Here is a 16,595-nt window from a genome sequence, read left to right as displayed (position 1 = left end):
CTGTGAATACAGGTGTGTGTAGATATTCTGACTTTCCCATTGGTGTGCCTTGGACACAACATATGAAACGCACTGCATCACAGTGTTGTCCTGAAGAGCTTCAACAAACATAAGCACAGAGCTCATCAACAGAGACAGTCATTATCACTGCCTCCAGGCAAAACACAACACACTTGTTCTTCATCTACTGATGGGTTTATTTGGCTCAAACACAGCATTGATATATCAGCCTCAATCCACCGTTGAACTGTTAATGAATAAAGATATAAAATATACTAGCACTCAAAATATGCATACAATGTGAACAAATCAGTAGATAAACATATACATGCATACTATTGTACAATAAAACTAAAATTCCATAAACACAAAAAAAACACCTTAAAGTAAAAATTGCTGACTGCATGCAAATTTACGGACATGAGTACGTAAAACAAATATCCATAAAGGGACAATGCAACATTCATATTTAGACAAACATCTCCTTCCACTTAAAGTCTCCAATGGGAGGAGGAAGTGTAACCAATAACTGTGTCCTCTTGACAAGGAGTTCCGAGCAGAAACATAAACACCTCCTGCAGAATGGTAACAAAAAATGAAAATGAAATGAATCAAATAAAAGTATTTCCACAGCTAAAATCAGCACATCCACTAGATGCAAAGATGAGGCTTTAAACTATGCCGGATAAAAGCCTTTGTGCACTATTCACAACTGAAAGGCTTCTTAGCAGTGTGAATTGTTTGTATGTGTTTATTTAAGGAAGACAGACGCCCGAACGCTTTCACACACTGGTCACAGTGATAGGGCTTCTCTCCTGCATGAATTATCTGGTGCATTTTGAGATCACCGTTCTGGCTGAACCCTTTCCCACACTGGTTACAGTGGTAAGGCTTCTCTCCTGTATGAATTCTCTGGTGCCTTTTGAGATGACTGCTATTGCGGAACTGTTCCCCACACTGGTCACAGTGGTATGGCTTCTCTCCTGTATGAATTCTCTGGTGCGCTTTGAGATCACCGTTCTGGCTGAACCCTTTCCCACACTGGTTACAGTGGTAAGGCTTCTCTCCTGTATGAATTCTCTGGTGCTTTTTGAGATCACCGTTCTGGCTGAACCCTTTCCCACACTGGTCACAGTGGTAGGGCTTCTCTCCTGTATGAATTCTCTGGTGCGTTTTGAGATTAATGCTCTGGCTGAACCGTTCCCCACACTGGTTACAGTTGTAGGGCATCTCTCCCGTATGAATTCTCTGGTGCCTTTTGAGATGACTGCTCTGGCTGAACACTTTCCCACACTGGTCACAGTGGTAGGGCTTCTCTCCTGTATGAATTCTCTGGTGCTTTTTGAGATTACTGCTCTGGCTGAACCGTTCCCCACACTGGTCACAGTTGTAGGGCTTCTCTCTCGTATGTATTCTCTGGTGAACTTTGAGATTATCTTTTTTTCTGAACATTTCCCCACACTGGTCACAACTAAAGTTTTTCTTTCCTCTTTGACTATTCGTGGATGGCTTTTTCTTTAATGAATTCGGGTTCTGGGACAGCTTGTTGCTCAAAGACAATCTTTGTCCTTCCACATGTGTCATCTTGTGTGATTCCAGTGTGTTTACAACTGACTCATAATCCCTGTTCCCCCAGTTATCACTGTCATCGGTATCAGATTCAGAACAGTGTGAAGAGATGAGCTGGTCATCACTAGTTGGTTGTGATGCTTGTATTGTCATGTGTTCAGTTGAGGTGCTGGCTTGAGGCTCTGTCTCTCGGTTTTCATCATTATCTTCACTTTTCACTGCCAATAATGTCAACGACGACCCTGTAGCCTCCCCTGAGCTTAGAGGCATCTCCTCATGTTCCTCTTTAGTCTGTGGAGGTTCTAGTTTCACTTGGACCAGACTGGGGCTCCTCTCCTGCTGTTCCTCTTTAGTCTGTGGCGGTTCTAGTTTCACCTGGACCAGACTGGGGCTCCTCTCCTGCTGTTCCTCTTTAGTCTGTTGAGGTTCTAGTTTCACCTGGACCAGATTTGGGCTCCTCTCCTGCTGTCCCTCTTTAATCTGTGGAGGTTCTAGTTTCACCTGGACCAGACTGGGGCTCCTCTCTTGCTTTTCAGAGGGAACCTCCTCTTTACACACAGGATGTAGAGTAAGGTCTAGAAGGAGAAAAGAGGAGGGAGAACATCAGGGGAGAACAAGTCAATGGCCAAATTCCAATTCATCAATATCTGCCCCCCCTGCACTCCAGCATGAATCACTTTAAGCAACATTAAGGATAAAACGAGCCAGAACACCATTGCGTCAAGGTTCAAGGTTCATTTTATTTTGTCTCTCGAGGGAGAAATTTGTCTTGGAGTTAGAGCCCCACTGCATACATAAAACATTCAACAGATCAAAGAAAAGAATACAAAAAAACAACAATACAACATTAAACACATAGACAAGATATATTGCACATATTCCCTTAACGAGGTGCGTCTAGACATTTCAAAGTCTTCTTTGTAGTCTTAGATTCAGCATTTGGATTGACATAGGAATGAAAGAATACTTATATCGATTATATTCCCACCTTGACGTCCTATACCTTCTACCCGATGGTAGTAGATCATACTCTGGGTTCAGTACATGCAAGGGATCAGACATAGTATTCTGGGCCTGCCTTATTACTGCTTGCTCAAAGATGACCTGGGGCCTGATCGGGGGGGGGTAGACATCCCCATAATCTTCCCCGCCATATTCACTAGTCTTGTAATTTGTGATTTGTACACAACCGTCAGGTTTCCGAACCAACTGGATATTCCGTATCTTAAGATGGACTCAATACTGGCCCTATAAAAAGTCAACATAATATTTCGACTGACTCCGAAGAGCCTAAGCCTTCGAAGGAAGTGTAGACGCTGATGTATCTTTGAACACACAGTTGTAACATGTGTATGCCAGCTCAAATCCTTGTCAATCTGTACTCCTAGGTACTTGTATGAGGAGACTTGTTCTATGTTATGGTTGTGAATGGCGATCATGCTGTGGTCCCCTATGGTCTCCTGTGTTTTGCTTACATTTATTTTCAGATGGTGTTGATCGCACCACTCTGTGAATTTTTCAACACCTGATGTGTGACTGACGATGTCACTGTTGCTCTTGAGCAGACTCACAGTATGAAAAAATGCTTACGGCTCCAGGAAACCCCAAAAAGGTTAGAACAGGAGGCAGGGCATTCAAGTTTCAGGCACCTCAGCTGTGGAACCTTCTCCCAGTCTCAGTCCGTAAAGCAGACAGTATATTTAAGACTAGATTAAAAACCTTTCTTTATGGTAAAGCCTATAGCCAAAGTGCATAGATGTAGACAGATGCCAGGTGATTGTTGACCTACATAGTCATCCTCTCCCTCCTCCTCTCTCCTCTCGTCCTCTCTCTTCTCGTCCTCCCTTTTAGTTGTGTGTGTTTGTGTCCCACTGGTGCAATTGTAATTAACACTGTACGGATTCACGCTCCAGTAAGGCCTGCCACTAATTCTACACCCGCGGACCCGTTCCCCGGAGTTTCTTTTATCTCCCACGTCACAGTTCCATGGACTGTCACTACGGATCCCCATCTGCAGATCAAGACTGTGACTGCGGACCGGGGCTCTCCATGGAGCACGACCTTGGATTTCTACTACATTACACTATACCACCACACTATACTGTATATTATCTTAACATTCTTATTACCTATACACATTATTGTTGTACTATATTATATTATCATATACTATCTTACACTATTATATGTGTTAATACTTATATCTCTCTCTGTCTCTCCCTTTCTCTCTCTTCTTTCCCACAACACGGTCGAGGCAGAAGGCCCCAAAGTGTCTTAAGACAACTTGTTGTAATTTGACACTTTAATTAAATTGAATTGAATGAGATCTGTCTTTAAAATACTGTATAGCACGTAGCTTGTAGATCGGCTACTATAAACATATGATTCTGTAAATACAGACTTCTCTCTGTAGTAGTCAGTTGAAACATCCAGTTAATAAAACAGTACATACCTATCCTGTACAACTTCACTACAGGTTGCAGCATTGCATCAAACAGTCCATGTCTCTGGTCCATCTCTCTCTGTTCCTCTGACCATGTTAATGATCTTTTGGAGGCCATCTCTCTTGATAGCGTAGATCTCTCCCTGTGGTGCTCTGTGGAAATAGAATAAATAACATTTAGTTTTCATTCATAAACCTTAGAACCTTACATCACTGAAGAGCTTCAACAATACAGTGGTAGTATAATGTTCAATCAACATCACATTTAGAAGACTTTGATAATACTTTAAAAAGACTTTCCAAAGACTCGCTTCTAAAGAATTTGTCACAGAGAGGGCTCAAATTGAACCTTTTTACTTGGAAGGACTGCTGCTACCAATTTAAAAATGAAGGAGCACCAGAACACATTAGGAGCACCCATATGTAATCATGTATTTATTTATTTATCTTACGTAACAATGTAGTTTACACATATCATAAAAGGTAGCCTTAAAAATGCACAGTAGACCACTGGGACTTTAAGTAATATTCTGGGGCCAGCTTTTAAAATGTAGTGTCCCTCATCCATCCATCCATCTCTTCAAAGAGACTGAGGTATCAAACATCTCCAGATGAGGACCCTCTACACTGATTCCATTCCATCACATGTTCATCCGTTTTTTTGTTCAACTTCATAGCCTATTTGGATAATATAATTTGAATTTCTAAGTTATAGAATAATTGAAAAGCAAATGTAACATGGTATATCTGAGCTCAGCAACGGCCCTTACCGCTGTGTCAATGAGTTTACTACACGCTACATGCTAAGCAGATTAAAATCTTAGTTGTCTGTCGGACAAACTTACATTTTTTTCCCACAATAATGTGACGCTCATGTGAAGCATAACACTCTCTCGGTTACACACCAAGACGTACATCTGTCTCTCGGTTATGCACTGTTGTATCATATGGAGAAGTCTACTCATTGTTGTAGTTGTCCCATACATCATTGTACTTATGATTAACTGTACATTTCTAAAGACATTCAAAACATTTATTTTAGACTGGCAGGGCTTGACATTAACTCTTTGAGGCAGAAGTACGTTTTCCATTCACTTGTCTGGGCACTAAAGTTACGTGACTATTTTCATAATAGCCACGTATATAGGTTTGAAGTGCTCAGTTGGCCTATAGTCGCTTCTTTTGGGCTTGTTTTCAGAGACCTGGTTGCTGAATTCTCTCGCAAAATCTGGCAACACTGATCACTTGGCTTTGAAGAGGAGCAGATCTACATGCTCTCTACAAGTCATACTGAAATGCGTTGTGGGCTTGAAGATCGGCTATTTTGATTTTTAAAAAGTTTTAAAAGAGTTTTTAAAAAAAACAGGAATGGTCTTAATTCATTTTTTCACGTTGAAATCTCATGCCATCGAACGAAGCTTCAAAGCTTCAAACTATTTGGGTCAGCTCTAAATGCTGCTGTGAATGATCCAAGCACCACCGAAGAAGAGTACACCCAGAGATCAGGTGATCACAAAACAAAAAAAATCTAGGCATATTCAATGTTAAAGGATTTATAAAAGTCACATTTTCTCAGATTTCTGTTGTGTTTTTTACAAAACAAGTGAATGGACATTTGCTTGTACGAAGGACAAGTGCCTCAACAAGTTAATGTGAGGCCCTGAGTACCATACACATACTGTAGCTATTGCAGTAGGGCACTCTGATTGCATGTCATTTTGTCAAATATAATATACAATATTACAATATATTTATAATGATTCAGAAATAGCAGCATTATCAGCCACAATGTGCATGTGTCATTTTAAAAGAAAAAAGAAATCCCCCAATTTTTTTAGGAAATAAATACTACAGCCAGACAGGCTGTAACATAGGGCTGGGCGATATGACCAAAATCTCATATCCCGATATAGCTCATTTTATATCCCGATACGATATACATCACGATATAGCACATTTTTGGTAAATTCAATTAATGAATAGTTCACATAAAATTGCAATGTGGAAAAGCAGTTTGAAATGATATACTCAACAAATAAAGGTAGTAGGTACTAAATAGTTGTTTTATTTAGAACCTGTTTTCCAAGCATGTAACATGTAGCAGTAGCCTACTTCGTAAACAGTAACACCACCCAGACGTCTCAGCATCATCATGTAAGTGTAAGTTGCTTCCAACTCAAGTATTCTTTGTTCTCTAGTCTAGAGTAGGCATTCTAGGCATTGGCAATAGAAAACACTTTAGAACTGTGGTGAATATTTGCCTAACAGTAACAAATATTGGTATTGGCCTATTAGGTATAAGAAATAACATATTGAACACTTCTTAGTTTTAAAGAGCATTGTGCAGGCCAGGGCCAAATACCAAATAAACTTCCAAGTTTAAAGTGCAGCAACAAAATCAGGCTCACAATATAATTAACAAAAAATATAAAATCTAACAAAAAACAAACCAACAAAAATAATACAGGCCTACTGGCCGAGCCCCTAAAATAAATGTAAACATGGAACCCTTCCAAGTTAAAGTGTAGCTGCAAATGGATCACACAAATATTATACATATATAATATGAGGCATTGAGGTATAATATATAAAGGTAAACAAAACTACTTCAAGTAGCATGGATGTGAATTATGAAAACATCCAAACATTTGGCAAATCTCATGCTTCTACAGGTTGAGTGCTAGGAATACAAGCTGGTCAACTCTAGCTGGTTTCAGAGCTGACCTCTGGCATGACACAATGTTCCCACTTGCACTGAAAGCCCACTCTGAAGGGGAACTTGTGGCAGGGATGCAAAGATATTTCCTCGCTAGCTTGGCCACATGGGGGAAATGTGCCTCATTCTCCTTCCACCATTCCGGTGGATCTGTGTCTGGACCAGCGTCCAGAGGGCAGAGATAGAGATAGAGGGTGAGCTCTTTTTCAATGGATTCTCTGCTTGAATGAGGGGCCGCTTGGCTTGGCTTTGCTGCTGCTGTTTCAAAGTAGCTGCTCAAACTCTTCTTTTTCTTCTTAGCAGGAACCTCTGGCTCATCCTGATCTCTGGCAGTGGCAGCTGACGGAAGGGGGACTGCCTCTGGCTCTGCTTGTTCGGCCACCAGCTTCTGCAGCAGCTCTTGTCTTGATGTAGTCCACCCTCTCTTGTTTGATGTATGTGGTTTTGAACCGAGGGTCAACAAGAGAAGCCATGTCAAGCAGCTCCTGGGTTTTCTGGTCATCATACTACTCATTTAGGTATTCTAGTATGCCCTCTTTGATGGTCGTGGTGAGCTGAGTGTCACCATCCTGATGCTTGAGTATCTGGTTGTTGAACAGATGGAGGACGGGTTTCAAGTAGGAAACACTTGGGTAGAGCTCCCCAGACAAGGCATCCGTAAACTCCTTGAGAGGACTCAGTGCCTTGTTCATGGACTCCAGAACGTCCATGTCCTGCCAAGTTGGGACCAGGTGACGCGTTTTCTTGTCGGCACGGAGAACCTGTGAGATAGCTTTCTCCTGCTCGAGCACCCTTTCAACCATCGCTTGCATAGAGCCCCACCTTGTAGGGGTTTCTGTGATCAGTTGATGACGGGGCAAGGGTGGATTTTGCTCTGCTTGAGCTTTGGCCAGCTCCCGTCTTCTCTTCCATGAATTGGAGAAGGCAGCCACAATCTTCTTGCAGACGCCGACTGCTCGTTGCACCTGCTGTAGTTTCACAGCCCTCCCTGTGGGAATAAAGGAGAAGTAAATGTAACGTTCTATACTTTTTTTTAAATATTACACTGTGTACAGGACAGGTAAAATGTATTAATTAATTACATGTTATGAATTTATTTATTCATATATACATATGTATTTTTTTTTGTATAGAGGTCCACACTGACATCATGACTTTACAAAATGATGGATTGGATGGAGGAGTATTCTGTATTTTTTAGCTTTTAACTGGCTTGCTCAGAAATATTGTAGGAGAATTTTGCCATTATGGCTGTTAATATAACTAAAATAAATGGTTCCATAGTCCATACATTAATCCTCTAATCCTCCACAGTGGTTCTCAAAGTGGATTTCAGGGACTATGTGGGTTCCTTTAGGCCGTCTAAATTGACCCACACAAGTCTGTAACTCTGACAGTATACAAATGGAACCAAATGAACCCTAACGCTCTATTCTAAGGTATTACTGTGTATTTATATGCATATGCATATATATGCATTTTTAAACAATATATGTATTAGCAATTTTCAATTAGGCTATACAAAACAACAATATGGCTCTAGTGTTAATATAATAAATAAATAAAATGCCTATAAATGATCAAACAAAAACATACACATATACAACAAATGACATTATGAAAAGAAAAAACAAAAATGTATATGCATTTATAGATCGATTTAGAGTTACTCACCAATGGCTAGATGAAGACGGTGGCCAAAACACTGCAGGCGTGTTGTTTCATTCATCAGCTGAAGGGCAAGGATGTTGTTGCTGGCGTTGTCTGTGGTGACACATACGAGGCGATCCTCATGCAGTCCCCACGACTCAAGGGCTATCTCTTGTCCAGTGTGGTCTTCTGGAAAATAACTTGTCTGTAAACACCGACTGCGGAGGTTCCAAGCTTGGTCGATGAAGTGTATCGTCAAGCTCATATATGGATGTGTCGTTCGGCTCGACCACATATATGTTGTTGTAGCGTAGAACATTCCCTTGTGTATCTCCTCCTCCACTTTGGCACGGCACTCATCATATAAACCAGGTAACACGACTTTATTGATGTGTTTTCGGCTGGGCATTTCGTATCTAGGATCAAGTGTTTGCACCAACTCACAAAACCCCCGTTTCTCGACGGTGTAGATTGGAGCCATATCTTTACAGATGTGCTTGGCAACGGCAGTAGTTATGTCCTTCCATCTGCGGGAGGTATGGCTATATGGTGTGCCACGGGTAAACGCCTGTTGCAAAGTCTGCGTCTGGAGTTGTTTCTTCTTCTTCTTAACGTCAACGTTACTCGACCCGGCTTTTGCTGCTTTTTCTCGTTGACTCTCTCTGTATTCTTTGTCATGATTCTTTCTCAGGTGATAAAATATGTTATGTCGTGTTGGAGTCCGTTGTTGGGACCGGGCAGCGGCATACTTTACAAACTACTGTGGTCTGGTCCGTGTCTGACTTTTTAAATCCAAACCACATCCATGCGACAGAAGTTCCCCCTCTTTTAGGTACAAGCTCCTCGGTTTGTGTTGGCTGGTCATCTTGTTGTTGTTGCGAATTAGTACTGTTAGTGTTACCCTGCTCTGCTACGTCTTCCTCCATGGTTGTTTTGTTTGTTTTAGCAGCGTGCCTCCCTGGGCATGCCGTATGTCGCGTCGGTGACGTAAATACTGCCGTAAAGCGTGTTTTGCGACATTTTGCGATATAAACGATAGAGCTTCCTATTAAACGATAGACATTTTCTACCGTCCAGACAATACATATCGGCATATCGCCCAGCCCTAAAACAAAGTATGTCAAATAATGGAAATACAGCATTTCATTATGTTATATTCAATTAGTTCACAGCAGATCTTATTCAAAGTAATATATTGTCTCCAATTTTGAACCTAGCCCACTGATCTGATGTGGAGAGTTCATATCTAGGGAATATATATTCGCGGATAGGGTTTATCGTCAACCGAATCCGCATACCCACCCGCCATCCAACCGCGGCTAATTATAGCATCCTATTTCTAGATCCACACCAACCGAATCAAATTATTATTATTTTCCTGACATTAGTTTTCTTACTCACCACTGTCTGTCGCGATGTATGGTAACAACAAGACGGACCTTGAAGCTTCATTTATTTTACTTTCGCTTTCAACTTGCTTTATCTGCGTTTTATAAGCGATTTTGGGGGTAATTTGGCGCTTGTTTTCATAGACCTTACTGCTTATTTCTCTCGCAAAATCTGGCAACACTGGCTGCAGCCGGTAAAAAGACCCCTTGCCGGTAAAGCACATGGTAAAACAACGTGAAGTAGGCGGCTAATTTGTGCATGATGTAAAATATTAAAATACTACAAACGCACGCACGCCGAGATTTCGTGCTTTTTAAAAGCTATAATAGGCCTATAGCCTAGATTGATATCATTAATGTAATTCCAACATTTTCTCACCTGCGGTTTATCCAATATTAATTTATTATTATATTTGATTGACCCAAATCAACCCAAACTGCGGCAACCGCGGCTAAAACCGCGATCCGCGCATCTCTATTAGGGAACATGTACCCAAACTTTTATGTTTTCTTTCCGTGAAATGTTGAAGTTGTGTGTATTGTATTAGAATAGGAGCATTGTATGGGATATCAACCATTCCAGGCCTAATGGCTACCCCTGCTATTCAGTTCATTGCAAACATGGACTTGTTTACAAGCTTGTAGATCGGCTATTTTCGGCGAATGTTCACCCCAGAACAGGGACACAAGGATTAAAGTGTTTAAAATAAGTAAAATAAATAAAGAGTGATTGTAATAGCTTTAGTTGTATTGTTAACAGGAAAGTTAGCATCCCCATCTACTGTTAGCATTCAGCTCATGTTATTAAATGTACGTGTTAAATGTAGGTCCTAATGAGGTCACAACAGTCATGTTATTGGAATTCCACAACACATTCCAACAACACACAGAGGTTATTTTCCATCATGTCGCTGTTGGAAAATAGAACAATAAGTGGACCGGTTGCCGTGTGTTACGACCTTAATTCTTGATTAATTCTTTCCTTCTCTTTCCTTGCGGAACTTGGGTCCACCTCATTCCTGACGCCACCCCCCCACACCGCCGAACTGTTTATTTTACATATCTTTATTTTTTATTACTACTTGTTTATATGATGATTTTGCATAGTATTGTATGTGTCTATGAATTGAGTACACAGGACCCCAATGCAAACAAGCCATAGTGCTTTCTTGGGTTTAAAATCGTCTTAGCAGACCTTCTATTGAACTGTACTTTCCTGTGCTTTTATTTTGCAAACTGTTAATGAAGTATTCAATCAATCAATCAATCACTGGCGTGCCAATAATCACGGTAAAGCTCACCCTCTTATGTAATCTTGCTTAATTCTAGGCCTAGTAACTACCCTAACCCTGAAACATGACTGTCTGACAGTCATGATGAAACTTCAACCTGGTGTTTGCACTTTTACCATTTACAGCCCGTACATCTACATAAACGTTCAATTTTCAAATATAAAGTGCTGACCTCATGGCCACGGATGTTACAATTTACATCGGGTGGGTCTAAATACCCGTATCTTCCGTATTGTTCAGTAAAAAGCATTTTAATTCAATCGGCAGCCATTTTCTCACAAAGTTATAATGTATCAGGGTGCAATACACCTCCCAACCGATAGAGTCGCGTAGTTGAAAGCATACAGATTAAATTCGGCAGAATTGGCCACCGATCGGATTAAAATGCTTCTTAATGAACAATACGGAACATGCAAATTCTTAAACCAACCCGATGTACATTGTAACATCCGTGGCCATGAGGTCAGCACTTTATAATTGAAATCTGAACGTTTATGTAGCTCCAATCGGAACCTCACCCTCCGCTGTATAGCTCCGAGATGAGGTTCCATGTTTATCTCTGCCGTATGGTTGAAAAATGTCCGCACATTTTCCACTTTACATGTTTCTTACCTCTTTCTGCACATCATATCCAAAAAGTAAAGGTTTTCTGAAATGCTCACAGATGTTTGAAATTTTAACTCACCATAAAATCTATCCAACGAGTTGAAAAAAGCACTTTATTCGCCTCTCTCCTCCGCCGGTTACATGTTTTTAAGACATTGCGCAAGAGTTGCGCCCATCGAGATAACGTTACTGATTGCCCTACTGGTCAAATGTTGAATTGCATCTTCTAATGCATAATATTATTGAACCGGCGAGAGAAGCGATTTAAACACTTTTTTCAACTCGTTGGATGGATTTTATGGTGAGTTAAAATTTCAAACATCTGTGATCATTTCAGAATACCTTTACTTTTTGGATACGATGTGCAGAAAGGGGTAAGAAACATAAAGTGGAAAATGTGCGGACATTTTTCAACCATACGGCACCGCTCCACGTAGGACCTCATCTCGGAGCTACATAGCGGAGGGAGAGGTACTAAATGGGGCTAAACGTTTATGTAGATGTACGCGCTGTAAATGGAGAAAGAACAAACACCAGGTTGAAGATCCGCCATGACGCTCTGGACGGACGAGCGTCGTGTGATCCATGGCAGTGGCTACCCTTGCTATTCAGTTCATTCAGTAAAACATGGACTTGTTTGACAACAGTCATGTTATTGTAAAACCTCTTACAATGACCATGAATTCCACAACACATTCAACAACACACATTTGATCTGCTAGGACTGCTGTAGCAGCTATGCTGGCACACTATGCTAACTGCTTAGCTTATTGTCCTTATCCACGGTGTGGGTTCATATGTGACGCAGTAACATTCTCAACACAAACACACATTCTGTAGTGAAAACAACAAGAAGCTACAACATGAACTTTACCTGATAAACTCTAACAACCAATGACGTCACTGATCTCCAGTTTTTAATCCGTTTGAAGCGACGAGGAAAACAAGAGAAACAGAATGTTGCCCGAATGTGTGAGAGAAATAAGCATCGGAGCTGATGCGCGTCCGGCCAGTGCACGCACTGCGCGTGCGCACTAACGTGATGTCCGACGCGTAGGGTTCAGCATTGGTGAACTATGACCCGGCAGTGATAGGCACTAACCAATGGGACACATGCTTCCTGCGGTCACTCCACTGGGCGGGGTTTCACTTGTAGTTTTCTTTCAGTGATCCAGCCTCCAAATGCAAGGAAGAAGACCCATAACAAAAGGCCAGACACATGCGCTCATATTTCAATCAATGTAAACATCCTGATTTGTGGTGAATGGCCTGAATACTTTGACACTGTTTACTTTACTCCATCTGAATAGCTTATGTGAGCATAATGAATAAAGAGTAGCAGAATAATACAAAAATAAATGAGTTTTTTTTAAATGAATTCTACTGTTTCACATACACACGTGGGCTACAAAAGAAAACTAAACATCTCTCTGCTTTATTGTCATAAATTGCACCCTTTTACCACATCTGTCATTCATAATTATTGATGTAATTCACAATACTTAAACCATCTATTCTCATTAAAAACGGTAAAAACCTACATTTCTTGCACTGCTTTTTTCTGTCCACACTTAATCTATTGCGGCTATTTTTGGCAAATGTTCCCCCCAGAATAGGAATGCTGGGCCTGGGGTTCATATGGTTAATGCTATTCATACTAATGCAATGGTGTTTTCATTTTGTGAAGGTGCACTAATGTTTTCATATTGCTGGATAATATGAATAATATTAATATTTTATATTGCACGTGCATCATGTTGAGTGGTGTTATTCCTCTGTCTTCACTTCTACAAATCACAATAGTCAAAGAACTACACATCCGGAAAACCAGCATTTTTTTTGGCACTGCCCACCACAGATCAGTGGTTCTCAACCTGTGGGTCGGGACACCCAGGGGGGTCCCAACATGATTTTGGAGGGGTCCTCAGATGACAGTCGAGTGACGATTTAAGGACTTTTAAGACCTTTTTAATACCTCAAAAAGAAAGAAATGAAAGAAGACCATTACTGCATCAGAAGTATTCAACAAACCATAAAAACTGGTCAAACATTGGTCAAATTGTCAAATAATATAAGAAAATGCAAAAATTGTGAAAATAGCAGGAGGCGTTGTGAGCTTGTAGATCGGCTATTTTCACAATATGTATCTGTGGAACCGAAAATGTAATTTGGCCATCTTGCCACAGGCTACTCTTATGGTAGCTGCTGTTAGGCGAGTGATCTGCACAAACAACAATATACTCTTAACTCGCTGAAACCAAAACAGTTGAACTTTAAACCTATAAATTGGCTATTTGAAAATAATGAATCTGCAAGCTCGTAGATGAGCTCTTTTCAAAGAATCTTGAAAAAAGTGAGAAAAATATGAAAATAAAGTGGTATATCATTGACACACAGTACTTTAACAACACAAATCTTGTATGGGGGGTGTGTGTTCAGGTCAAGGACCACTTAGCAGAGAGAGAGATGAAGCAGAGACACATTAAATAAACGGGATGAAAATGTTTTGCATATTAAACCTTTTTTTTAAAGCCTTCACCACCATCATCATCATCATCATCATCATCATCATCATCATCATCATCATCCTTTAGATGCCACGTCTTTCCACCAGGTCCTGTCGGCCATCGCTGCTCCCAGTTCTTGGAATGCAAGTCCTGGAGATTGTGTCAGGAGGATATGTATGAGAACTGGTTCCTCTGGACCATTGGGGTAGACGCCATAGCAGGATATCTGATGTTACTTAAAGCCTTCCATGCAACTTGATGAAAGGCTTTCAAAAGGTAGATCACCATGTGATTGTTGAGATATTTGAGACTAGCTCACACAAGAATGTGGCTGTAGTAAGTCTGCAGCAGACCTCCTGTTGAAGACCCATGAACTAAACCATCCTACAATAGGTATTTGTAACAACAAGACTATTCTGCAAAGTAGTCTACCTTCTATATAACTCCATAAACCTGATCCATTAAATGGGTTTACACTGCCCTCTAGCGGCCAAACAGATCACTGGTCACAGTTCCCGGCCCCTTGCCCTTCTACTTCTTCCCATCCTCTGTTTACACATAAACCTGTGATAAAGCTGATACTGATTTGTTCTTGCCACTCAGCTACACACATCCAGCAACAAATACAAAATAATCACTCTCTAGTAGCTGTGAAAACTGTGGCACCAAGTTGCTGGTGAAGAATGTGGACATAACTTCCTCCAATTAGCTTCAGCCACTCAGACACAAGATAATCTGCTGTAAATAATATGCTACAATTCATATTAACATACTTTTTCATAATAACTTGAATGGCAATCAGTGGTGTAGTCAAGTTAGTCAATTGTTACTTATAAAGCATGTTTAAAAACAACCAGTTTGACCAAACATACAACATGATAAAAACAACTTAAAAAATAAGGGAGCTAGGGAGAAGAGGTGTGTTAACTTGTTGTTAACTAGTTGTACGAACTATTGTTGTATTGTTGTACTGTTTTATTGGATCTTGTAGTCGATACACTTTTTGTATTAGCTCGTGCTCATTTGATTTTGCTATTTTGTCTCATCTGTTTAAGAAAGTAGGTAGCTGATATATTGCACTTTTACCTTAGCGCTAGGTATACTCTTGGTTGCTTGTTTTTACAGGAAATGCACTTAAGACTTCTGGTGATTAGTAGTTTCGTTCCCTACCTATGTTGAATGCACTTATTGTAAGTCGCTTTGGATAAAAGCGTCTGCTAAATGACTGTAATGTAATGTACTGTAATGTGTGTTTTTAGAAGCCGTAGATTTGAAGGTGTCCAGGGAGGGAGGGAGGGAGGGAGGGAGGGAAGGAGGAGCAAACCTAACAGTGGACGGGAAGGCTGTTCCAGAGTTTTGGACAAACCACGGAAAAATCATGGTCACCCTTTTGCTTTAACCGGGTGTTTGGGACTTTGAGAAGCCTCTGGTCAGAGGATCTCAGTGGCCTGGTGCTGTCAGGGTGGTGATTTATTTTAAAGTGGGGGTCACCAAACAAGGGCTCAATAATACAATACCCCCGAGACACCACAGTCAGCAGGCGAGTTGTTATAGAAAAAGTAACAAACTTTATTCTAATTTAACAAGCTTTATTCTAATTTAAAAATGTTCTATAAAATATTTATCTAGTTGGAATACACACTTTTCTATTGACAACTCCTCATCTTCACTCAGTCATTTTTAACTTGATTAAAATTGGTTGTCAGATTTTAACTTGCTTATACAAAGTAGCCCTACTTCTGCACGCACGCACGCACGCAGGCACACACACACGCACACGCACATGCACGCACACACACACACACACACACACACACACACACACACACACACACACAAGGTGTTGTACAAGATGACAACCTTGTATAAGCCCTTTATGGGTTTCCTTTCGCACTTGCACTTATTTCTTTCATTTTTTTTTTATCCCACGATTTCGTAATCCCTATTCACCCAGTGCCAATGCCCAAGCGTGTAATCCTGGGTGCTACTCTCCCTCTGCCAGCCTAGAGAGAGCCCGGAACTCAGCTCATGCTTCCATCAACGCATGAGGAGTTAGCAGACCACTTCTTTCCCCGGCAGGACGTAACGTGTGGAAGGAACACGTTATTCCAACCAGTTCCTTTCCCCTCCATCAGGCGCCCCGGTTGACATGGGGGAGGCAGTATAGAGACCAGGATTACTGCATGTTTTTTGTGAGGGTACCTACCCTAGAAGACACGGGGAGAACATGCAAACTCCACACAGAGAGGCCCTTTCGCCAACAGCACCTAGGGTATGGGCACCGATGACGCGGAGGAGAGAACACGCCCCCCAGCGCCCACAACTTCCCCGGCGGGAATCTAACCCAGGACCTTCTAGCTGTGAGGCGACAGCACTATCGACTGCGCCACCGTGCCCCCGACCTGCACTTATTTCTTGTTGCAT

The 16,595-nt window shown here is 41.1% G+C and overlaps 1 protein-coding gene across 1 annotated transcript; it reads right to left on the bottom strand.

The window, feature by feature from the left end:
* Positions 1–230: 230 nt before the first annotated feature.
* On the bottom strand, positions 231–12,672 carry LOC311053441 (uncharacterized protein). Its single transcript, XM_084068968.1, has 3 exons — positions 12,539–12,672; positions 4,022–4,165; positions 231–2,144 (listed from the first exon to the last, which is right to left on the bottom strand). Exons 2-3 carry the CDS (start codon positions 4,128–4,130, stop codon positions 703–705), a joined length of 1,551 nt encoding a protein of 516 aa, XP_083925094.1. The 5' UTR covers positions 4,131–4,165; positions 12,539–12,672; the 3' UTR covers positions 231–702.
* Positions 12,673–16,595: the final 3,923 nt, after the last annotated feature.

The sequence above is a fragment of the Gymnoscopelus microlampas genome, assembly GCF_963454915.1.
Source record: "Gymnoscopelus microlampas genome assembly, chromosome: 10".
Taxonomy (NCBI): domain Eukaryota; kingdom Metazoa; phylum Chordata; class Actinopteri; order Myctophiformes; family Myctophidae; genus Gymnoscopelus; species Gymnoscopelus microlampas.
Note: the sequence above shows the minus strand (reverse complement) of the source record. Positions and strands in the feature narration are given on the sequence as shown.